This window comes from Podarcis melisellensis (genome assembly GCF_964234715.1).
Source record: "Podarcis melisellensis genome assembly, chromosome: 1".
NCBI lineage: Eukaryota > Metazoa > Chordata > Lepidosauria > Squamata > Lacertidae > Podarcis > Podarcis melisellensis.
The window spans coordinates 90,771,992-90,797,972 of record NC_138528.1 but is presented as its reverse complement, the minus strand read 5'-3'; the positions used below and the strand labels follow the sequence as shown (position 1 = coordinate 90,797,972).

General features: G+C 40.7%; 1 protein-coding gene across 3 annotated transcripts in view; it reads right to left on the bottom strand.

The window, feature by feature from the left end:
• The window catches only part of PDIA5 (protein disulfide isomerase family A member 5), a 140,374-nt gene that overhangs the window by 10,255 nt on the left and 104,138 nt on the right, over positions 1–25,981 (bottom strand). For 2 of the 3 annotated variants that reach the window (XM_081925165.1, XM_081925166.1), the window contains exons 13-15: positions 25,541–25,704; positions 22,348–22,478; positions 10,221–10,291 (exon numbers count right to left, since the gene is read on the bottom strand). In XM_081925165.1, the coding sequence (XP_081781291.1) occupies positions 10,221–10,291; positions 22,348–22,478; positions 25,541–25,704 (366 nt within the window). Of the gene's footprint in view, positions 1–9,588; positions 9,803–10,220; positions 10,292–22,347; positions 22,479–25,540; positions 25,705–25,981 lie in introns of those variants that run through there. The other variant, XM_081925167.1, reaches the window with a different exon arrangement.

The window sequence follows — 25,981 nt, the reverse complement described above, 5'->3', positions numbered from 1 at the left end:
AAATAGTTATTTGCTTCTTTATGTTACGATTTAATGCTTAAGATTCTCACTCTCTTTTAATTTGAGAAAAGTTTGTAAGCTATATACTGTCTAAATTTATATACTGCTTGATTGTAAAAAACACCCTCAAAAAACACAAGGTGGTTTACAAAAGGAATGCAATTATCAGTAGAAACAACTATTTTAAAATTCAAATAAAATTAAAATCAGTGATAAGCTAAAAACAGATTAAAACACATGCAAACATTCTACATATCTGGGTAATGTTTTTAGCAAGCACTGGAAAAAATACAATGAATGTGCCTGTCTGATGTCAATAGGCAGGGTATTCCACACTAAAAGACTGATTTATTCCAAATGTGGAATGAATATTATGCAGCACCTGTAACCGTGCCAGTTCTGCTGATCGAGTAGACCTATATGGGGCAAGGCGATCTAAATATTATTTATTTAGTTCATTTTCTATCCTATTCCTTCTCAAGGTCCTTGAGCAAGTATCAGCAGTTAAAAAGAAAAAGAGGAGTATATTGACAAAATACCCAATTACATTTTATCAGATGCCTGTTCAACCCTAGTTGTTGAACGCCAACCTGAAAAGAATTTTTTACAGTTCTTCTGGAAAGCATTCAGCCCTGGAATTTCACAGACCTCTAGGGAAAGAGTTTTCCGTCTTGCTCTTCAAACTGAGCACACGAATGATACCGTCAGAAGGCTGTTCTTGGTTAATTGCACGATGGTACAAAAGGAGAGGAAGTGGTCTAAGGTATGTAGCGATGAATGAAGTACTCATTAATGCATGATTTTACCATACAGATGCTTCTGAATTTACCCCCTGGTTAATCAGGTAGCAGCAGTGGTTAGGGATATTTTGTGACGTGCTCTGGCTCAAATAAAATCTTCTTTTTCTGACTATTGGTTAGAAAACTTTGTTCTTTCTAGAAAAAGGTGTTTTGGACTATGAATAGCTAAATTGAATTGGGGGGGGGGAGGAAAATGGCATGCAACTGGAAACAAATTTCACATTTTTGTGTGTTTAGTTTCCCCCCCCCCCGGCAATGGACATTATAGGTGTAAACAATTATTAATAATTACTTTTCATTAGAACTTTTGATAACTTGCATTCATGCCATATATTTTTATATGTATATTTTTCTTGATGCTTTATCACAGTGGTGGTTAGAAGTTTTATCAGCAGATGATTTTCTGGCTGTTTAGCAGGGTTTTTTATTATAATTTCACAACTCCCCTGAAAAAGAACGTAAATTTGAAACATACTCTGATTTCAATAAGGCTTTTGTAATATTGGTTGCAAAAATAAAAACATTATCTGCACTGCCTATAGCCTTTATTGTCTAAATGAGAAGTTTCTTTGAAATGTATTATTATTATTTATTATTAATTATTATTATTATATTTGTTTATCATAGGAAAAATAATAAATCCCTCTCCAGCAACGTCCTTGGGAAGAAATGTTCTGCTAACTTTTCATAAAAATCAAGAAATCAAGGGTGAGATGCAAAAGAGAAGGAAGTATGCACCTCCAAGACCTGTGAATTTTGCCACTCTGAGATCTTGTATTGTACAAGTGCATAGTCTGGTTGTGATGATGTTAAAGTGGCCTGAAAACATCAAACCATTTATTTGTATAGGGACTTTGCTAATCTTACTCCAACTGGTTTGCTATTCCCCTGATAATTGGGAGGTGTTAATCAACAACAGCAAAGCGTCACCATATTAAGTGGATTAAAATCATTTGATTTACATACTACATTAGCAGCTTTTGTTTCCACTGCTCCCTACGCCCCCACTGAATATATATTAAATAGAAAATGAATAAATATTTTTCACAATCGGTATCCCAGAAGGCCAATGGAAAGAGGAACTGGCTGCAAATATATACACATTTGTTTGCCTTCAAGGCAGTCAGATGTCAGCAATATTTCCACAGAAATAGGTTTCTTTTGGGTTACCAATTCAGGGGTGAAATAGAAATAAATTTCCCTCATAGTTTTTATGGCCTTGATGGAAGAATAAATGGTCAAGTGAGGAGTAAACAAATTCAGCAATTTTTTTTAAAAAAAGACTTTTTTAAGGGGGAAAAACATTGGACATTGACATTGGAAAATGAAAAGAAGCAACTCCTAGCAGTGCTTTATTTGTAAAACTATGGCTGCCATATTCTGGAATTACCTGAACAATACCGGGATTTCAAAAGCGGAAGTAACGTCGGGGGGGGGGCATTTCTGGAAGGCATTGGTATGTCATGGCTCTCAAGTCAAGTAAACTGAACATTTTTGGGTTTTCTGGAGTTTTTTTTTGGGGGGGGGAGCTCAACAACTTTCAGATTTTCCTAAAAAGAAGCTTGGAGTGTGCTGGTTTTTACTCTTTGAAATATGGCAATCCTACCTTATTCACCAAGCCTATATTTGGAGTATGCAATGTCTGAGAGAGCAAGTCAAACCACTGCCTCATGTCCAGTATGAATCTGGACTCTTAAAACTTTGCACAACAAATAGGGATTTATGCAGCTTCTGCCCTGCCCCCGCTGAAAAGTCCCCTTGTGTGGGAAATGTATACTTTTCGTGCCTTCTACAATTTCCAGTCTTAATTTAAATAATATGAAGCACTGAGGAAAGACATGGGTTGTGATATAGGGAGCATCAGTGGGATGGGGGAACTGGTGAAAATCAGGGACGGGCACCTTGTATGAATAAAGCTGTCGCGGTAGAAGTGACAAGTATACTTTATCTTTTTTGTGGAACTCTTAAGTGGAAATAAACCAACTGAAGAGCACGGAAAATTTAAGACTACTACTTTTATCCACAGAAAGTGCTCCAGGGGCTTCTCCATTCATTTCCAACACTGAAGACACTATACATGTGTAATGACAGTGAAGAGACTGGGGAATCCCCTCCCTACGTGTGTGTGTGTGTGTGTGTGTGTGTGTATACACATTGTATATACCTGGGCCTTGGATTAGAACCAATGGCTGATATAATTTGAACAGTAGCTGCTGTGGTAAGAATGAAAGCAAACCAGCTATGCTGTTTTTTGTTTTTTAAAAAAAATAAATTCAAAAAGATTGCTCACTTCTTTGTGTTCAAAATAGATGGTTTATTGTAGCTTCTAAAAAAAAAAAACCAACCCATCGTCATTCACATTGTTAGATTCAAAAGGAGATGTTGAGTTTCTTGAAATGTGAACATTAAACTGTCAGTTCCTCAGTGCCTTATCTGAAAATTGCAGCTAGTAAGTCCCTGCCTCTGTGGGATTTGCAAGAATAAGTTGGAGAACCATTTTCAGCACTATTCATATCATGACTTCTTCAAGCGAAACATATTCCAGGAGAGCAGTAAAACACAGCTTTCTGTTCTAGAGTGATTTATAGATGCAACTGTGAGACGTCTTTGGCCCGTGTTGTTATAGTATCTGAGTGCTTCATATTATTTAAATGCACTTGTATCTACATGATCCCTTGTATCACTGACAGCTGATATAACTGGTGGTTAAAACACTCAATCTGTATTCCAAGTGGCAATATATGTTTGAGTCTGAGGCCAGAACTAGCTATTTTATTACATTTGTGTCTTCTGTCAAAAGCAGCCGCTTTATACCCCCAATTTCTCTGATAATATAAGCCTGATTTGGGTGCTGAATCCCCTCACTTGCAAGCAAGCATGTGAAGAGAAATTAGGTGTTCTGCCAAGCCCCACCCTCTCTGGCATGTCAACTCTACATAAGTGTGAGGGGCAAGGGCCTGAGGGAGGCAGCCTCTTGTACTCATGGACCTTGGCCACAAGATTAAGAATCCTGATTGTTCAGGGTTCAAAATAGTGGGGGGAGCCTCAAGTAGACATTTCTCCTCATGTCAAACCTTTGTCTTCATACTTGTGGAGGGCTCAAAACTATTGAGAGAGTGGGTTAGTCTTGGCAACACATCAACCCTTATTCTCATGTTTTGTTTTACACACAAGACTGGATCCCTAAATAGGGCTCTAGTAATTGTATGATGTGACATGGTCATAATCCAGCTTTCCTTAACCCTGAAAACAGCCACCAATGAAGTGGAATGGGGGTGATAGTTGCAAAAACCATTCAGTTCTGGCCTTATGCAACTCTATGGTCATCACCTGCTTGATACATCATAATAAGGCAAGTTAAAGTGGTCAGATCCGGCAACATGCTGCAGTTATTCCCTCCCTTTTTAAGGAATCATTATGAAATCCTTGTCTGTCAGATTCCCGTCCAGATTTTAGCATTCAGTTTTATAGTTTGACCATCCCACAGCCAACTATGTATAAATCATCTTCTGAAGGTGTGTTGGAGTAAAAATGTGGAGGAGCGTGGAATGAAATGATAATAAAAGGTAAATACAAAATTTAAAAGTGATTTTGGGTGTGTTAGAAATTACAAATAAATATAGGCTAGCTTTAGGGTTGTTGTTTTTTAACTTCAGCACTCCTGTGCAGTGCTATTTCCTTTTCCTTTTCAGAAATGTTCAACAGAACACCTGGAGTATTTTTTTGAAAGAGGGAAATTGCACACGGCACCTATCCATGGGTGGTGGCCTCTGCCATGAAGTCAGAATTGGGTAGTAGCCAGGAGTCTAATAAGGTCATGTGTGATCTCAGAAATGGGTCAGTGTGTTATTACAATGGCTTGTCAATCCTGAGGAGTACTCATCTTCAGCACTTTAAAACAAAGATATTATACAGTACAGTATAATCAATATTTCTTTTTGTCTTACATCTTTAGTCGCAGGGTTTTACACCTCAACTCTTCAACCAGATTTCCTTCTTGGTCTGGCAATTGGAGCAAGCCTCTGCTAGTGATTATTCAAACTCAAATGAGCAAACGGCAAAGAATTAACTACATATTCAGCTTTGCTTCACTTAAATGACTCCGTTACATGCAGACTTCAGGGCCAAAGTTCAGGCCCCCACAGTCCCTGTACTTGGGTGGGTAGCTAAGCAAAATAACACGCTATGCTCTCCACTCCCCAGATGATACTATAAAGTGAGGAGCAGTTGATTGTGGGCGGCGGAGGAAACTGCACTGTGCCTTATGAAGCAAATCACTGTGCAACCCAGGTTCCAGCTGCAAATGGCAGGCTGCTGGAAGTTCAGCCAGTAAAGTGATACACAGCACTAGCAACTTAGTTGGTCAAAAAGGTTTTTTAAGAAAGCACAAGCGGAGTAACAGGCAGCAGCAGTGGAGGCAGGAGAGAGGAAATAAGAATGGCTCTGCTGACCAAAAGGTTTAAAACGTGGGGCAGCAGCAAGGAGGACACCATCATAGAAGTGGAGGTAGGAGAAAGCAGTGGGCCAGGGCAACAGTGGTGGAGAAATGACCAGAGCAGTGTGGGTCCTTTCGCAGAGGACCCCTGGTTCGGTGCATTCTCAAACCTTGAAGTGCCTCTGGTTTACACCCATACCCACACCCACCCACCCACCTCTGTCCAGCCTTTCCCCCCCTCTTTTCACAGACTGCCTTTCTAGCTACCACAGGAGCCTGTAATAATAGAAGTCTCCTGCAGGAGCACTTGGCCTTTCTCCCATTAAAATATGTACCACCACACATCAGCTTATTGATTCAAGGAAATAAATCTCTGCAGGAGCAAATATTGACTTTTGTTATGAAAATGGAAGTGAATAACTAACTGAACATTGATTTTGGAAAGGAATGAAAAAGGGCAGGTTTTTAATTTCTCCCCCCTTCCTAAGTGTTCTTTTAAAAAGGATAACATTTCAGTCGGGAAAAGAATAGCTTAGAAAGTAGTCAACTAAAGATGACAAATCTCTGCTTACACAGAAAAGGATGTTGTTGCCAAATGACTTAAAGGTTGGGTTCTGCATGGGGCGTATTGCAAATCTTCTGTTCCCTGACAATGACTGTGCTGTTGCTTTATTTCTGTTAAGTATTATACATCATAAACACAGTGCTTCTTGGCCAAGCTAACCGTGGAACCTCGAGATGTCTTGGGATTTGCAGGGGCCTAGTAGAAGGCACAAGGGGATTTCCAGGAGATCAACCCACACTTGACTGTGAGGGCTGTTTAATATATAACATAGCTGTGACAAAACTCATGGTTGTCACCAACTTCAGGGAACCAAACCTAATTCAGTCTCGCTTAAGAGTATTATGACGTATGATCTGTACTATGATGGCTGGTACCCACTGGACCTGTAAAGCCGAAGACAGGGAAACCAAGTAGTAGGTGGAGCCAGAGCCAGTGGCAGGTAGAGACACCCCATGACTGGTTTTAAGAAAGAAAGAAAGCTGCTCGAGCGTACATGAAGGTTAATAGGGCAGTGGCCATTCACCCTAATAAGCCAGCTACTTCTGCATCTGTATAAGACATGCATCTTGCCAACACATGCTTATGTACACAGTGGTGCCTCTGGTTACGAACGCTTCTGGTTATGCACGCTTTGGGTTACGAGCTCCGCTAACCCGGAAGTAGTTGCTCCTGGTTGCGAACTTTGCCCCAGGATGCGAGCGGAAGTCGTGTGCCAGAGACACCATTAGCAAAAGCGTGCCTCAGGATAAGAACGGTTTCAGCTTAAGAACAGACCTCCGGAACGAATTATGTTCGTAACCAGAGGTACCACTGTATACAGAAAACATTTTACAATGGCATCTTGAGTTTGGAACACTTAGAACTAATTCAAATTTTTGGTTGTTAAAATTAATAAATAATAAAGAGCATGAATTTGCCAAGTGCTGTACACACTGACAGTCCCTCCCCACAGGACGACAATTTAGAAGATATGTTGCAAAAAGGTATGTGGGAGGTGGGAGCAGCAAACAAGCCCAAATTATCAAAGCTATATGGCAGTTCTTAATAATGATCAGGGAGGGAAAGAGCCAAATGATAGCTGATTGCTCAAAGAATCCAGCAAGGTGGGGGCACGGATCCATCTTGCCTTCTGCAGGAACATAATTGATTTCATCACTAGATAATCCTTATGCAAAATGCCTCCACTAAAATGCATTCTCTACTGATGTGAGTGATATGAAAGTTCTGACCTGGTGTCATCATTTGAAACCATAAATAGGAAAACATTCTTAGATAGAAAAAAAAAACCTTCCTCTGAAATACTGCAGGAAGAGAAAAAGTTCACAGATATGGAATATCAAAGAAACCAAGCTACTGAAAGTCTAGCCTTTTGTTCTTCTTCTTTTAAATTAAACCTTACTGGGTTTTAGAGCAGTTATTTTGGAGCCCTGTTCATTTTCTCTGCAGTGAACTGCAGAGCAACCAGTCCACAAAGACACTTGTGTAAACTTTACAAAAGAATTGTTAAAAAAAGAAGTAGCTGCAAAGAAATTATCTAGCACTTGCATTCCTGTGCTGTGCTACAGCCTCTGTAAATTATCCATTAAGGACATTAGCAGACCACAAGAAGTACTTCAGCAGAATTGGATTGTGTATGACTGAAGGAGGAGTCCAAAATTATCAATCTCTACCACCTTGAAAAGTCAAGAGGGGGGAAAACAAAGCTGTTTTTCCTGTGTGCCTGGCCTTGAGGAACCCCCACCAAACTCAATATTCTCAATTTGAACTTTGGTTCCACCTCATTAAATTTTATACCACGGCACTTTAGCTGTTAACTACCACTGGCTGAAATAAGGGTTCCATCCATCAATCATCGTCTCGAGGGCTAAAAGACCCTCTCTCAATCTTCAGCAGTTTTTGAACAATCAGACATTTTACCCAGCGGAAGGATTGAGCCTGTGGAATTTCACCCATCTGTTTAGCAGCATTCTTTGATATTAAGCACACAGACATCCTGGCAGGGATCTCATTGGTTGATAATGACCCACATAATTCCCTCTCCCCAAGTTTGTGGTATTCACACACAAACACACATAGCAGCCATGGGGGGAATAGCATCTCATGTGTGGAAGGCTTTATTTGAAGGAATAAATGGTTTTGTTTATTTAGAAATTGCTTCAAGATGATGCATAGGAAAGGATTCCCTCATTCATTAATAAAGATGCAGTAGATGCATTGCTTAGCACTGATGGTGTGGGCAGGGGGAAGCTGGGTGCACACTAAAAGGGTCAGGACCTTATTCGTTTATTCATTCTACAGTATCTTAGTCAAGAAGCAGACCCACAAAGTAAATATCAGCCAATCAAAACATTATTTAAAAAGCAAGACAGCCATCTTTCATTTTTTCAATATATCATTTAACACAATCCGTTTTCTCCCTCTCTCTTCCCCTCCTCAGATAGTAACGAGCCTTTCACGGGAGTCCAATCCACCCATCCACCCATCTATCCAAATGTTCTCTCTGGGTTCATAAACTTAACACTTGACTCCCCAGGCAGAAGAAATCATTTCCAGGTGCACCCCACCCACCATTATTTGTGTGAGGAGGTGTTGGCTCCGCAGCACAACTAGGAAGCGTGCCTTCTGAGGCACAGCCCGTAGACAGGGAGTTGCATTTTGGGAGCAGCTTTTCTCCTCCTAAAGAACCTCATGAAAAGTAGGAGAGAAGTGGATTCACTGCAACTTGTTCTTTGTGTTTCTTGCTACTGAAGGGGTAAGCTGTGATGTCCAGTTCCTTCTCTCAGCCAATATGACTGCAGTTACGAGTCCTGCTCTAGTTCAGCTCCTATCTCTGGTAGCAAAATGCTATGCATCTAATCTGCATTTAATATAAAGTCTTGGGGGAGGAAAGTGTACCTGCTAGAGTACTTCCTCACAACCTTTTTTTTTGTTCCTTTTAAATAAGTCCTGCCCTTTTAAACATCTCTTTACAAAGTTTACCTGAGCGGGTTTGGGTTTTTTTTACTGGCCTCAGTAAAACTTCTACCGTATTTTTCGCCCTATAGGACGCACTTTTCCCTCTCCAAAAATGAAGGGGAAATCTGTGTGCATCCTATGGGGCGAATACAGGCTTTCGCTGAAGCTTGGAGAGCGAGAGGGGTCGGTGCGCACCGACCCCTCTCGCTCCCCAGGCTTCAGGAAGCTATCAGCAAGCCTGGGGAGCCCGCGGGAATTCCTGCAGGGCTCCCTAGGCTGCGGATAGCAGCCTGAAGCAGAGCACCCAGCACTTTGGGCAGACATCGGCCAGCCCCACAAGCTTGGGGGACAGCAGGGAGGCGCAGCACTGCCATCCCGCTGTTCCTCAACCTGGTTTGGAAGCTGGTGCTGGTTTGGAAGGTTTTGGGTGAGGGGAAATAAAGGAATTTTTATTTCTTTATTTCCCCCCCCAAAAAACTAGGTGTGTCCTATGGGATGGAGCGTCCTATGGGATGAAAAATATGGTAGTTACATGATCAACAAACAAAGTTGTTACTACCCTATAAGGTAGTAAAAGAATAGCTAAAAACTAAAATTAGAGGGCTTCATAGAAGGCGTATAAGCAGCTGCTCAATCAGGATGGGGAGCATCCACAATCTTGATCAGGGGAATCTACAGTTATCTGAGCTCTAAAATGAACGCCTGGAGGCCTTTTACATCTCTCTCGAAACTTAAGTTAGCAGGGCCACTGAATAAGGCACTGAATTATGTGCTAGAAGACAGGGGTTTTTTGGGTGGAGTGTGAGATTCCCTCCATCCTGAAGAGTTATCTGAGAAAGCCTGTACATGTTGAGCCAATTCTGCATCAAGCCATGGAAGGTCCACTGATTAATAAGGACAACCTGAAAAGCAGGTGGTCTCTTTCAGCAGCAGGATCAGCTGCACTAACAGCAGGAAGCGAAGCTCCAGAGTTTCTCAAGTGTTGTATTTCCCTTCTTTGAATCTTGGCCTTTGAGTTTGAAATGAACTGTATGTCTCAAGTTGAGACTGAAGAGAGAGAGAAAAAGTAGTATATCATGGGAGAGTAACATGAACCAAACCACATTTATTTAAGCAACAAATTAGGAGAAATGAGTGGAATTTGTTAGCTTACTGCAGGGATGGGGAACCTATGGCCCTCCAGATGTTGCTGGATTATAACTCCCATCATCCCTGACCACTGCATATTTTGGCTAGGGCTGATGGAAGCTGGAGCCCATCAACATCTGGAGGGCCACAGGTTATCCACCCCTGGCTCACTGCCTTCGCTTTAGGTGATAGATTAATTTATTCAGTTGTTTTGTCACTGCTTTAAAGCACAAGCCCAGCATTTCACCATTTTAAAACCTGGATAAAAGTTGTTAGCAGAAAAGGATGGCTGTGATGTTCTGCATAACACCTTAGAAACAATCCAAAATGGGATTACCTTTCGATCTTCTTTAAATAGTTCTGCAGCTGTTGTGAAATGGGGGATGGAGTTTTTGCAGTGTGGGCACCCTGCAGATTAAGAGAAAAACAACATTAATCATCAAATTAGTTTAGATATTCTTAGATATTCAGTCTAGCTGCACATGGTGGCAAGTGAGGCTTTGGGAGTGGGCAAATCTGATTCCACTTGAGTGGGCATCACCACTGGGTCATGTGTTCACACGTTATCTTATACTGGGGTGGAAGGATCACTGATAACAGCCCACACATTGCATATTTTCATGGTCTCAGCTTGCACATACCTGGAACTGTGGTCTCCACCCCACTACATGAAGGATATTACCATTCAGCTAAATGCATGAAGCTGGCCCAAAACACAAAGCCACCAAGTGTGCAATTTCACATCATTTTAATTCACTGAAATATCCCAGGGTTATTTCACCAGCATTGCCTAGTAGTACCAACCTATGAATTGTACATTACATTTGTTATAGAAGATGTGAGGGGTAAAGTGAGAAGTCTGGGAAATCTGGCATAAGCTTCCCCTTGGTGGTTGGGAAAGATGGTGATGCCGGTGCAATTTTCCTACCCACATTGCAATATCTTCTAGCCTGGAGGTGATTGCATTGTCCTATTGTACTTGCCCCATGTGCTGGAGTTTATGACCATCTGTTTCTAGCTTCTCTACAATCATCAACCGTTTGTTTTTATCACAGCTATCTTGAATTTGGACAGTCAACCATACCACAGAACCAAAGGACACCACACAAGTACGTCAGATTCTATTTACAAAAAAATAAATAGAACTCTAAGGCTGGAAACAAAGAGGAAACCACAGCCATTGCTTTTGAGTGAGAGAAAACCAAATAGTTCTTCTTTAAAAGAGGGCTGTGCCCTCTTCTTCACTCTCCTAACTCAAAGGCTTTGCATCACATTTATTCTAAGCAACTTTCACATAAGTAGACTACAGCAGTTGTCCCTCTTGCCAGTGCTTCTCCTCCCTTGACTAGGTTCCCTACAGCTTTCACTGCTACAGCTTCTCCTCCTTTGCTGCTCTAAAATCTCCCTGTTTCTATCAGCTACACCTATACAAGTGTCATTGCATCCTTCTCCTGGCAGCCCTTGATCTCTGTGTACAGAAGGTGAAACGTCTGGTACATAAGGTACATAAACACCACTTCTATTCCATTTTGCTTCTATACACTCTCTAAAACTGGCTCAAGAGCCAAACATCAATTAAGACCCACCTCTCTATAATGAAAGAACTTGCTGCCCAACTGAGTGCCTCCCCAGCTTAACAGCAGCGGATTGTGAAATGTTGCTTTTACTGTTGTTAGCTGTGCAACATGCACATATAGGTGGCACTCTTCCCCTCTCAGTCAGCACAGAACAAAACAGGCCTGATCAGACAGAAACTGAACAGTAGACTATGCTTATGGAGACTAGTTTTACCTATTCGCAGATGGACAATGAGTGGCACAAAAAAGGCTTCTCGTCTTTTCAGAGAATGAGAAAGCCCTTCTCTTTGAACAGTAATTGTGCACTGAGGTGACACCCGGTAAGAGGCAGCACTATTTCAATTACTTCATTTCACTCTCCTTAATGGTTCTGCTAGGGCATTAATATACTAAAGAAGGTGAAACAAGCGTGAATTGACAGAACTCCTCTCGGAAGTCACATAATAAAGGAAAATGACAGCTGAAGCGGGTCTTTATCAATGCTTACACATTGGAACCTAAACAGCAAAACCCCTGAATTCTTGAGCAGTAGGGCTGGGAAGCAGGCTAGACTGCCAGGAAGCTGCTTCACAGATTAGCCAAAGGGAAAAAGGCTCTTTTGCACATTAAAATATATAGCAGAAAATTGGATGCTCAACACACAGAGCCATTCTATGAGCTCTGGTATGTAGACTTGAGGTGGTAGAATTTGATACTTTATCACTTGCAGCCTGAAGTGAAGGACTGTGTTCCTGAATGCTCTTCCATGTAAAACACTCATGTCAGAGGACCCAGGGAGCATTCAAAAATACCAAAATTTTACCACCTCTAGATTTTCAGTACATATACCATTTGATCTGAAAAGGGATGTTTTCCTTGTTTGTATGAGGTGACATGCCACAAATTAAATTTATAGGCTCCTGGGCACAAAGGCTTAACCATAAGCTAGCTTTCATGTGGCGAGAGGAACTATTACGCTAGTTCAGGCTACTAAATAATGCTTCAGAAATACACATTTATAAATAATCTTCATAGGTTTTAACTGTTTAGACCTCATGGTGTATTATGAAGCAAAGCAAATTACAACCATGCTCACTAGAAGAATAACATTTAAAGAAGCAACTTGCACATTATAATGCACAAAAATTCAACTGCCAGGTGTTTTGCTATTGTGAGATTTTCTGAACATCTTACTGAAAATCCGATCAGAAAATCCAATACCAATCAATGTGTAGAATTGCTTGATGATCCTACCATGTTTACCTGCTATGTGTTTCACGCTGTGCAATATTCTGACTCATCACAGACATCGCCAAAAGATGACATTGATTCAAAATAACTATGAACAGAAGTTCAGACAACAGTAATTTGTTTCTGTTTTCCTAGTGACAGACAAACATTTTGCAGGAGCTGTCTCTATAATGTAGAATGAATGACTAAGGCTGGTGACAGACAATAGATTCTAGGAAAGACAAAGGAAGGATGCTAGATGCATTATTGTACTTGGTATGTACATGTACTTGAGCTGAGCTCGGCTTCGGCTGGGGAGGGCAGGATATAAATAAAAAAAAAATTATTATTATTATTATTATTATTATTATTATTATTATTATTATTATCCCATAGAACAACTATTGCAGATTTTTGAGACTAAAGCATGTTTACCAGAGTTAAGAATAGAATAAATATACATACTTATACCATGCCACCTTCAACTTCTTGAAGTGGGAAAAAAAAATGTCTCCAGCCATTGTTTCATACACAACAGTCATCTTTTAACAGCCACTTCTGCAATGCTACACCCTTTTCTTCCCCTCATATATTAAAATTGTGCTATTTTACTCAAGTGCAACAGGATCTATACTTTTAGACTTCATCTAAAAATGAAGTCAAAATGTCAACATATGAGTTTTTATGTACCACACAACTTCTACGCCCAGAGGGGCGTTTTTACTGGGCTTTCAACCTCTCTCCAAACAGAACAGATGTGAATCCTGGGTTGAATTCTCAAGGAATTAAGAAGTCATCAGAAAAAAAGATATGGGAAGAAGCTCATTGAATGGAACAGTAGAACTTCATCTGTTACAACTTGCAAGGGTTGCCAAGTGCGGGAAACTGGATAAAACCCAATTCAGACTTTAATTCTATTTAAAACACAGGCAGGCTGAAAAAAGCATTAGGGATTAAATTTTCACCATCCTCATTTTCTCCACACCCACGTCACGCCCACTATCACATTTTTAATCTATTAATACATTTGCAAAGATTTTAATTTTCAAAAGAGAAATGCTCTGTAACAGGAGTGGACAGGCCATGCTTGTGGGACCTACCCGGGGGGGGGGGGGGAGAAGCTTGAACCCTGAGATTCACCAATCAGAGCAAGGTGCAAAATACCATACAACCACTTGGCTAAGCACATGCTCAGCCCAGCAATTTGTGATCAGTTTCAGAACAAGCTCATAAATCCTTCCACACAAAAATCTACTCCTGGTTTTCCCCCAAGCCTTTCTTTCAGCAACCAGAGTGGGAGAGAACAAGCCCTTTTGTGTTGCTACTGATAGGCAGGGAGTTGAAAGCCCTTGTCAATCCATTACAAATCACTCAAGAGATCTACTAATAAACTCCAATCCAGCTTCTACTCTACAAGTAATGTGCCCAAGTACAGGGATGTCTTTAAAGATAGCTTGGAAGACTTCATAACATGTATAATGACCAGTTGCTTGTGGGATCAGGCAATCAGAGCCACCCTTTTTTGTTTAATTTAATATTTATATATCTCTTTACTGTAGTAAAACATAAACAGTTTACAAGAAATATTAAAATTATCAATAAATACAGTTAAAATTAATAATTAAAATTAACAGTACAAGAAATGAAAACATGTAAAAGACTATATTTTTGGACAGAATTATAGATTACGTATGATAGAAAAATCTTAAATATAAACAAGGTAACATCTGGCTTGATATAAACATTGACATAAAGGACGCCTGGATATTTCATGTAAGTTTCAAGAGCAGGGCCCTGTGTGGTACACTAGCAATGTTCATGGCTGGTTTGCAGTAAGCACTAGACAACTGGATTTGATATAGTCAAGAGAGGCTCCCCTCATTAAAATGACAGGTTTAAAATTTACATGGAAGATTATTAATTATAGGCTGAAGGACGAATTTAAGAAGTACAAATCTGGAGTAGGGGCTGTTTAAGATCAGTATATAAAAGCACAGATGGTTTGCATATTTTAAGAAGGCCAACCAAAAACGTCAAAAAGGAAGAGTACAGTACAAGGGTTTAAAAGGAGGCAAAAGGAAGTGCCTTTTGAAACCAAGAACACTCTCTGAACAGGAAGCAGATGGGAGTAAAAGAAACCTATGTTGTGCAAATTGCTAAGGAAAAAAAATAGATAGGGGAGAATAAATAAGGAGGACCATACTTCAAAAGATTAGTCTGCATACCAACAGGTTGCATACCCTACTTGCAGTGAGAAGATGGCATTCCACATCTGAGATCCTTTTTTCCTGCTGTAGTACAGCCTATAGCGTATGGCAATTCTGTGGCTGCAGACAAATTGAACTACATTAAATGCACAAATATATTTTTTCAAATAGCAAGTCTACCCAAACAATGTTGTGAAGTCATCTCATTGAACAATGCAGATGAGGCTTGCTTCTGCAAATGCACAGGGGCCATGCTTTTGTTATCATTCCCAAGTAGCAAAAGAATCACTGTTTGGTATGGCAGGAGAGCTATAGCCTGCTGCTTCCCTAAACTCACCCCTCACACAACTGTAATTTATCTTGCCACAGTGTATCCCCCCCCCCCCAAGGTTTATTGCTGCATTCTCTAGAACACTGATACACAAATATTACTCTGAAGCTTAGGACATGTTTGACTCTCTTGAAACAGTAAAGTCAGCAGCAAAACACTTAATTTCCATACTGTCTGCACCACCACTGTAGGAGTGAAGTGCAGCTGTCCCTAACCTAACGGGGGTGGCAGGGGCATTTTGCTTCTGGTGCTGAAACATTTTGGGCTGCACCCAGCTCTACGGTTCTAAAGGTAAAGGTACCCCTGCCCGTACGGGCCAGTCTTGACAGACTCTAGGTTTGTGAGCTCATCTCACTAGAGGCCGGGAGCCAGCGCTGTCCGCATACAATTCCGGGTCACGTGGCCAGCGTGACGAAGCTGCTCCGGCGAACCGGCACCAGAGCAGCACACGGAAACGCCGTTTACCTTCCTGCTATAAAGCGGTACCTATTTATCTACTTGCACTTAAGGGTGCTTTCGAACTGCTAGGTGGGCAGGAGCTGGGACCGAACGACGGGAGCTCACCCCACCGCGGGGATTCGAACCGCCGACCATGCGATCGGCAAGTCCTAGGCACTGAGGTTTTACCCACAGCGCCACCCGCGTCCCTCTACGGTTCTAGGTGGAACTAAATTCTGCTCCACAATGATGACATTAAAATCAGGTATTGTCGTGGAAGCAATATGCTTTTGTGAGCAAGCCTCAAACCCCATATCATTTAAGGTGAGTCACTAGGGCTCTGTACTCATAACCATGAATCAGAATTTGTATCAATATGCTGAAACCTAACACTTTTAAAATCTAGTGGCCTGATAATTATCTGGCAGCAGGAACATGTTAATGGAGAAGTGAATCATTCAGGGGTAAATGGTGTCCTTCCCTTGCTGAATCGAAACTGTCTGCCAAAGAGAGGCATTCATATATTTCAAAGCTGACGTAGGTGCATACTAAAGGTAATCTCCTTTTAGGTAATTAAATCACATGCAACATTTTAAGGTTATTAAATATTTAAAGCGAAAATCCTGTTGTACAAGAACTAAAAGGTTTTATGAGTGCAAACCTGACAAATTTATCTTTTAGGTTTTAGTGTCACAGTTGCTTTCTAGCCACACTTCTTGCCTTGTTAGTGTGTTCAAGTCTATTAAACTGACTCATAACTTTTGGAGTAGGAGTAATGTTGAAACAAGTATTTTCAAGGGCAGCTCCCCAAGTACTAATTAATACATGTGAGCAAGAAGAACAAGGATTAAATAGTGACTGTACTAGCAGGAAATCATTTCATGGGTCCATCTGTAATGAAAGAAAAAGTGTACCAACTTTTCCAACCTCATGCTCTCCAGATGTGTTTGCTCCATTAAGGACAAACCAATTGTCACTGAAAGCAAATTCTGTCCCATCACCAATATCCAAAGAAACAAACAAACTATAGGCAGAGGCATCTACAGTTGACTCTGCCTTGGATGAGACAGTGAGCAGGCACTCCAACTGCACGTGTCCCTACAGCTTTTTCCAGTGTGGTGTAGTGGTTAAGAGCGGTAGTCTTGTAATCTGGGGAACCGGGTTCGCGTCTCCGCTCCTCCACATGCAGCTGCTGGGTGACCTTGGGCCAGTCACACTTCTTTGAAGTCTCTCAGCCTTACTCACCTCACAGAGTGTTTGTTGTAGGGGAGGAAGGGAAAGGGGAAGGGAAAGTTAGCCGCTTTGAGACTCCTTTGGGTAGTGATAAAGCGGGATATCAAATCCAAACTCTTCTTCTTCTTCTTCTGGTGTGAACCAAGCAGTCCATACAGAGGCCCATACACAGATACTGATCTGGTTAGACCAGTGGTTTTCAACCAGTGTGCCGTGGCACCCTGGGGTGCCTTGAATGATGATCAGGGGTGCCGCAGGCAACCCTGGCCTCTGTCCTTCTTTCTTTCCCTCCCTGTTCTGATGCCCTCTCACATCTCTGCCTCCCAAAGGTGTGCACAGCTGTTTGTTGCAGAAGTCGTGGCTACAAGCTCCCCCAGTGAATGTTGTTTTCATGGCTGGCCAGGAGCTGCTGGTTGCCAGGAGCTGAAGCAGCCTCAGAGTACTTTGGGGTAGGAAAAAAACTATGTTGAGGAAAGTTGCCCCAAGAGCTTCTGAATGGGACCTGTATTGAGGCACATGACAGCTACTTTGCAATGGTACCAAGGTGTACCTTTATAGCAGCAAGAAAATTACATAAAGAAACAGTCATTTTAAAAACCTGAGGCACATTATTCTGCTAACAACACCCCATCACAGTATTCTGAGACTCTCCAGGGGGTCTATGAAAGGTAACAAAAAGCAGAACATTCATATCTTAACATGTCCAATTTTGTAATTTGGAAAAAGAAAGCTTTCTGAAAAGCAGGGAAAGATAATCATTATCTCAGGAACAAACACAGCAGTTGTTTAGCATTAATTGGTTCAATACAAATGCAGCCAACAGAAGGGGAGTAAAGGCGGTAGGTTCTGGTGCCCTCCATCTAGTGCTCATAGATCATGGCTGCAATTATCCTCTTCAAGGGGTTTCATAAGCCAACTATCATTATTTCAAGTTAACTGAAATTTTCTCTTATGATTAATAAAGCGAACTGGATATCAGCTTTGTGCTGCAAATCATCTACAAGAAACATCAATTCCATGCACCCTGTAGAGGTCTGCAAATTGAAGCCATTCAAAAAGTTAATAATATTGGCAATTGCCATCCTTATGCAGCATTTGGATGAAAGGCAAACTTTTGTCTTCTTGTTTCTTTCTTCTAATAGAAAGCACTTTTGTTCTTTAAAAAAATCTAGGGACTATAACCATTATTGTAATAGAGCAGAAATGGGAAACCTGCAACCCCCCGATGTTTTTGGAGTCCATCTCCCCACAGGCCCTGCTAGCATGTCCAGTGATCAGGGGTGATGGGAGTTGCAGTCGAGAAACATCTGGTGAGCCATAGGCTCCCCACTCCTGGACTCCTGCTAATGACTCCTGCTTACAGGATTCCCTGCTTACCTTGTCCTTAAATAAAAGGAAGAATTAAAGAGGTGCAGCTTTTCTTATCCTTGTAAGGAGAAGTGGACGCTTTCAGAGTTCTCCCTTCCTCATAGCTATCAACAGTGCAGAACCTTTCCTGCTCTCTTTTGCATCTAGTCAATGGCTTGGTTTGTATGTCACAAACCACAACTGAGCTAAATCCATGATTTAAAGGTGAATGAATATGCTGTTGCACAGTGCTACAACTGTAGGTGCTTTGCTCATCCCTTGCTCCAGCTGCACTGGGTGCTAAATTATGGTCTGGCTTAGTGTTTTATTCAAACCGGAGTTATGGTTTGTTCCTCTCCCAACATACCCTGAGTTATAACCAAGGTTTGCAACCATAGCAGCAGGAGGAGCGGGGGAGAAGTAAAGTGCCTGTGATTTCACCAGTGTGAGCCAGAAGGCCGCGCATTCACCTTTAAACTATGGTTTAATTATGTTTAAAGTAGCATGTGGAGAGGCTATATATCCATAATAAAGACTGGTACATAATTATGTATGGTATCTGACAGTTATTTAAAAACACAATTTTTGTCTCATTACATAGTCAGGTAACTAACTGAAATCCTTTTCATGCAGGTGACAACAAAATTTAAAAGTAAAACGAAACCTGTATTACTGTTAAGATTATTATTATTATTAATAATTTATTTATTCCCCGCCTCAAGGCAGCTTACAGATAAAAACAAGAACTGCTAAAAACATGGGGAAATCAATAATCAAAATACTATTAAACATAGAATTAAAACTATATACATATATAAAATCTGTTTAAAACATACCGATAATTACAATAAAAGGCCTATTGGAATAAGGAATAGTCAGAAGAAGGACAGCAAGGAGGGAGCCAGTCTAACTTCTCTAAGAAGGGAGTTGCAGTGATTCATGCTTACTAATGAGAGTTGGGCCCCTGTCGTAGACAGTCTCTCTTTCTAAATAATAATAATAATAATAATAATAATAATAATAATAATAATAATAAAAATACTAGAGTGCTGCTTCTTTTTGGTCTTGTTTTCATGCTTCCCATCAGCATCTGATTGGCCACTGTGATAACAAGGTGCTAGGCTAGGTGGGATTTTAGTCTGATCCAGCAAAGCTGCTCTTACATGGTCTTCTGCAAATGAATGCATGCCTCCCTCCCCTCTTATCTTATGGCTTTCACTTCCAATATTCTGCTAACCAGAATTACTTATTTCATCAGAACTTGGGGGAATGCTGGTCAGTTTAAACCATGGTTTGTTAATAAATTAGGATCATAAACCACTGTTTCATCCTATGAGATCAAATGTAATGAGGAATTCTGGCCATTTTAAAACTGGAAGTGAAAGCCTTCAACCATTTCTTCACAGCCAAGTCAGAGGGGAGAGCATGAGCCCAAGATTCACTGCTGCCCATGCAAGCAAAGTTAAACCATGGTTTAGCATTGTATGCGAAAAGGGGAGCTATCCAGCTTCCTATCTCATATTTGAACAGTAGCACCTGCCTGCATCAAGAATGTAAGGAATGATAGCACACCAGAACAACACAACACATGAACTTCAGAGCATGAGGAAGTCACCAAAAATATATATAATTTGGCATTGAGTATTTGGCTCTTTTCATTGTATCATAATTTGGAATGTTTTAATGTGGTTTTAATTGGATTGTTAAAATGGAAAATTTAATAATTTTTTTCCTAAAAACAACAACAACACAACACATGCTTTGTGATGCTGCATTGGATTAGATGCTAATGATGGTATATGTATCCTGGGCTTTTTTGTGCAGGCGCAACAAGTCTTCCAATTTACATGGATTAAGCACCAACTGGCCAATGCCAGTTGAAGCACACAAGGGGTAGTAGAAATGGTAGAAATGGACTGCACTCTGATGAATGCAGATAAAGTGCCCTGTGGTTTTAGGCATGGGGGCAGCTAGCAATTAAAATTTCAAGTACTATGAAAAAGCCAAATGCAGAAATGGCATTGCAAAGGGAAACAGAGAAGAAATTTGACAGTGTGCCAGTTATATTACCCGACTATTATTTATCATTATCATCGTGAGACACACATAGTAAGAGGCCTACTCTATCCTACTTTGTAATCCATTTCACCTTTTTCACCCTTTCTGCTATGGGTAATCTATTCCTCTACTCAGCGTCCTATTTCAGAAGGTTTTCTATTTCATTTCCCCATGTCTGAAATGGGGAATAATAGACAATCGTAGGAGTTCCTAAAGTGACTGAATGGGAAGGTGCAGTTTTATTAAGTAGCCATTGGGATCTTCCATAAGATCTCAAATAAAGATGCTATACATTTCAGCAACTATTTGTGGGGATTTGCCAGCTGCAATTATACCTGCACCAACTATTCACCTAATTAAACTGAAGGCTTTAGAAAGCATCAAAGAGTTCAAGCAGATCGAAAAACAAACCCTAATCATGCAAGGCGTTTGCAACTCTTTATTGAACACAGTATGGTGGCCTTGGCTGAGGAGCTTCACTGACCTGGGATACGGCTCTGAATAGGAAAAGAAAATTATTTGCTGGGCCATCTTAGTCGTTCTCCTTCTGCACTAAAATAAGCAAGTTAGTGGTAATTGGTAGGCATAAAAACCCCGAGAGGCTCCGTGATTGAGAAAGAGATAAACAACGATAATCTATCAAATTTAACAGAAGGCACATTACCAGTGGAGAAAAGGAACCGTCTCACTACATGATGATTTGTATTTGTTCGGTTTCCCTAATAAGTATCTCACTGCAAGCAGAGATTTGAAATATTCAGTAGTTACACCATACAGTGCTTGATTAAGAAGAGGCTGTGCGTATATGAGTGCATTATATATCAAAGGTACCACATGCACTCGTACATTTTTCTGAAATAAAACTTAAGAGTCTCAGAGCCTCATGAGCACAGGAAATGATAATATTACCGCAGATGTAAATACATTAGTTATAGGATTCATCATAGCATCAAATTAAAGGTATTTCTATTACTAAATTAGGATCTGTAGTGGAGTTTTTATCTCAAAGGTTTTAAGAAACACATCCAACCAACTGCAGCTCACTTTACATTTCGAATTATGACAACATATCTCAAAATTCATTGTCATGTTCATGCCAGACAGTTAAACCATATGTCTTCCCTCAAATAATTCTGGGAACTGTAGTTTACCCCTCACTGAGTATAATTCCCAGAACCATTAAGCAACAGTTCCTATGATTCTTTGGGGGAAGCTATGTGCTTTAGACATGCGGTGTAGCTGTGACACTGAAGACTATGACATACTTTCCTCAAAATGGTCCTGCTAGAACTAAGGAAGGACAGACGAGTGTTATGAGTAAATCTACTGGAGAAATAATTTTCAGGGTGAAACTTGCATACATGACCATCAGCGTGTTTGTGCAATTCAGTGCACTACAGAACTAGCATACATGGAACACAGCCAGCAAAACCTTCTGAAGTTATTAAAACTACAAAGCTTAAGCAAGCATTTGGTCTTAACCAGACTGTGGATTATGCTCTTCATTGTTTCTAAAAGGCAGCGTTAGAATTTCAACTGCTTGGTAGCATTGCCATAACATTCATTTAGGAATTTTGAAGTTCAGCATATTTCTACATAAAAGCTAAAGTCATTATACTAAATGTTCAGAACACCAATATGTTCTTCTCAGCTACAGAGTGGCTCATATTGGTGCAGAAAAAGGCTTGTTACCTGCAGTTTCTTATTTTTCTTTCAAACAAACAAAGGCTACACGCCGAAGAGAGCAACCCAGAGGCCACAGGTTGTATTGAGGAGCCCTCTCTAATGTCAGGGAGACAGTTCTGATGTTGGACCTACCTTTCCAATACAGTTGGCTCCCCCACAGTGCTGGCCCAATCAATATCATGAGGGCCAAATTGACAGAGAATTGAGATGCATTTCTGAGCATATCTAAAACTCATCCTTTAAATGAGCAATGGACTAATACTTCTCAGAATGCACTCATGTCTAGTTTTGTGTAAAAGCACTGAAAAGTTATTATTCTTTCCTGTGCACTCTATGTACTTGCATGATTAGAGGCAATTCAGATAAGCATCTACTCACATGGAGCATAGAACATCACAAGAGCATGTTTCTTTTTCTTCAGAGATTCCCTGAAGTCTTCTCCTGCTAGATGGATTACACTTGTTTGCCTTTCTTCCCAAGTTGGTTCAGGTGGAGGTGGCGCCTGTGGACTGAAGATTGAATAATGTTTTAGCTTTTTTTTTTTTACTGGCAGTGGCGTAGCGTGGGTTGTCAGCACCCAGGGCAAGGCAAGTAATTTGCGCCCCCTAACCCGTGGATTTGCGCCCCCTAACCCTAACCCCCAGATGTTGCGCCCGGTGCGGCCGGCCCCCCCTGCACGCCCCACCACTGTTTACTGGTAAGAATAGACACAAAATGCCAAAGCCGTCTTTGGCAGAACTTTGTCAAACTAAGTGTTTTATTAAAAAAGTTACCTGTCTCATTTACTTAGAACTGATTCAGACATCATGTTATACCATGGTTTATCAGGGTTGAAATGATTGACAAGAAGCCTTGGAATTTGCACTCTCCTTTCCTTTTCCCATGTTGGGTGCAAAGGAGAAGATCAGAAGCTTTGCCCTACATTTTCAATCACCATCAGTTTGTTGTTTTATCCAAACCCAATAAAAAATTAACTTCAAACTACCTATTATGATTCAATAAAGCGTAGTTAAGATTAACCACAGCTTGGTGAGTTCAGACATCGTGCTACCATTAGAACCTGATAACCGGAGTTAAACATGTTTCCTACTACACCAAGAGCAACTTAGTTTCTTGCAGCCACTGAATTGTAGCTCTGTGATAGATAAGACATCCTGTGGGAACCATGTCTAGTTGGAGAGTCTCTCACTATTCACCGTATTAGTATTTAAGGTATGTATAGCTGAAACGCTTTCATAAAGCCATAGTGAAGCTAAATTAATTAAACTTACTATAATGATCTTTCAAGAACCACAGATAATAAAAGTGCAAAATACTGTTAATTAAAACTCAGATGCTCAAAAAGTAGAGGGTATATGCCTGAAGGCACATGTTTCCCAATTATATAGTTTAAATTCCAGCACTGCCAAGTAGTTTTCAAAATAAAAGGAGTCTTTTTATGCACCCTTAATGCCAACCTGGCAAATTTAATTTTTTCGCCTACAAACCATTAAGAATTCACACACCCTCTCTCCAAAGGACACTTTTGTATTTTCCCCTGTATGCAGTAGTACATTACCATTTGATTCAAAATGATGCAATTTGCCCTTGGCTAATTGGCAGCTTTCATAATGAATAAGCTCTGTAACCATCAACAAGAATGCCACCACCAGTAAGTCCTGCCTCTTGGAATTACACAGTTTTCAATATGCATTAAGCTTAGGCTCAACACATTTTTCCCAATCCATCCAAGTGGTGGGCCTGTTAGGGTTTGGGGCAAAATATGTTATTTCCCCCAAAAGCAAATATTTTGTGCAAAACAAAACAAACAAAAAGCACACGCAATAGTGTTTACCTACTGCTGCCAAACTTTACAAATTCACTTAACAGTCCTTTGTAAAAAAAGGAAGACAATTTTTTCCTCTTTGGTAGCTGCACAAACGCAAGGTACTAGGTTGCTTCAAATATAATGTTTCCATTCTTCCAAACCAGCGGCGTGGGAGCAGCCCTGTAGCCAGTGTAGGACTCTGCCCCCAAGTTTTTTTAAATTGTCTAATTTTTGACATGACAGACAATGTCAACCTCCATACAAAGGATGACAACTTTTTTTGTTTTAAGAATATGGGTGATTTAATAATAGGAGCTTATGCTTAATTATGTTGATAGGCAGGGCAAGCCTCATCTGAAAAAAATCCCCGAAAGTTTGCTCACTCAAGAGTTTCACTTAAGTAATAATAGGGTGATTGTGATCATGAAAAATCCACCCTCAGGGAAGGTATTGAGTGAACAGACTTTAGCCTGTAGTAAGCAATAAGAGTTTGTTTATTCTGCAGTTTTTGTGATGAGTAGAGCAGGACTGGCTACTTATTGCTAAATGTAAGGACTATTTTTGTGACAGTACTCAGCAGTAGCAGCACCTCTCTCTCTCTCTCTCTCCCTCTCTCCCTCTCTCTCTCTCTCTCTCTCTCTCTCTCTCTCTCTGCCCCCGTGGCAGCTAAATGGTGCCTCATCTAGCATGGAAGGTATGCTACAGGGCTGTTTGGGCTTTGTGGTCCAGATCCCTGTAAATTCCTAGCCTTGCAGGTCAAACTGACAGATAGGTGAGGCTGCCCTGCTGTCAACTGTCTGACGTCACAATGACATCAAAGGATTGGATACTTTGAAGTTGGGACTTCAAAGCACAAGTGCACCCTGCATGGTTTAAAATGCCCAAGACTTTGGCTTTACCACCCATCGGCTAGCAAGCGACGGTGACAAAGCCTGTTTCCCTTGCCAGTACACAATCAGGAACAGCTTTAAAGACTCTTGATTGTGCATTGACAGCTCTGTTTCTACGCTCACCCCCCCCCCGCATGTGACATGAGGTGTGAGTCAGGTGGTTTGGGGGCAAATGACCTTGTGGGCCAAATCTGAACCCCTGGTGGGCCAAGTTTGGCACAGGGTCTGGAAATTCCCCACCCCTGTTCCAAACCATAGTCTGGAGGATTAGGAATGTGATGTAGGGTTCCTGTTCCTCACAGCTGCTAAGTTTCAGTTTTGAAGGCAATCTATGTTTCATGCAAACTGCAGGAAACTATTATTTGTAAAACACTATGTTTAAACAAAAACACAACCAGGATTTTATGAAACAACCCCAGATCTGAGGAAAGTCAGCCATATCTTCCAAGTCAAAGTAGCAAGGAGGGTATCTCTGCTCTGTCCCATCATATCCTTGATATGCTTATAAAATATATGAAAGATTTGTAAAAAAAGAAGAAGTACAGAATAGCTAATACATTTCCACTGTGGCAACAACCTTCCTTCTCCCTCCCGTACACCATTCACTTTTCATGGTGTTTGCTGTTCTCAAGCTACCTGAAAGCACAATCCCATTTAGTTTGGAAAATACTGACAAAACTACCTCCTGGCTAAACATACCCCATGTTTGTTTAGCTTTCTGTGGGACACCACAGATTGAATTGGGGTGTTTTAAATAAAAGAGTTAAATGGAAAGAGATGGAGCTGCTAAAATATATATTTTTAAACATCTTTAAAAAGTAACCATCTGTGGCTAGTTGTTAATCTTGATAAATCTTTGGTGCCTACCACTTACTTTTGGAGCCATTCAACAATTTTACTCTTTGTTCGGAGGTGTGGCAAAGTATATTTCTCTTCTCCATCCTGGAAGTACTTGAGGGTTGGAAATCCTGATATATGAAACCTTTCTGCTACAGCTTTGTTGACAGTAGCATCTACTGCTGCCAGGACACCTGGTCTCTGCAATATAAAAAGTAATACCTGTAACTACAAATCACTGGTTTTGAAGCTTAGGAAGGAGACTAAGAATTCATAGGCCAGTTTACGGAATATCTGAAAACTGTATGTGATGAACAGACAACGCTAGTGGGTTTTAAAGAGGCTTTGTGATAAACCAAGGTATATTGTAAGAAAGAAACTGAGATGGAAGGTTATTATCAAATCGGCAATACTACATAGAAAATGTGTAAAGATGTGAAAAATGGATGATTGAAGGAGGTACTGGTGGAAGTTCAAA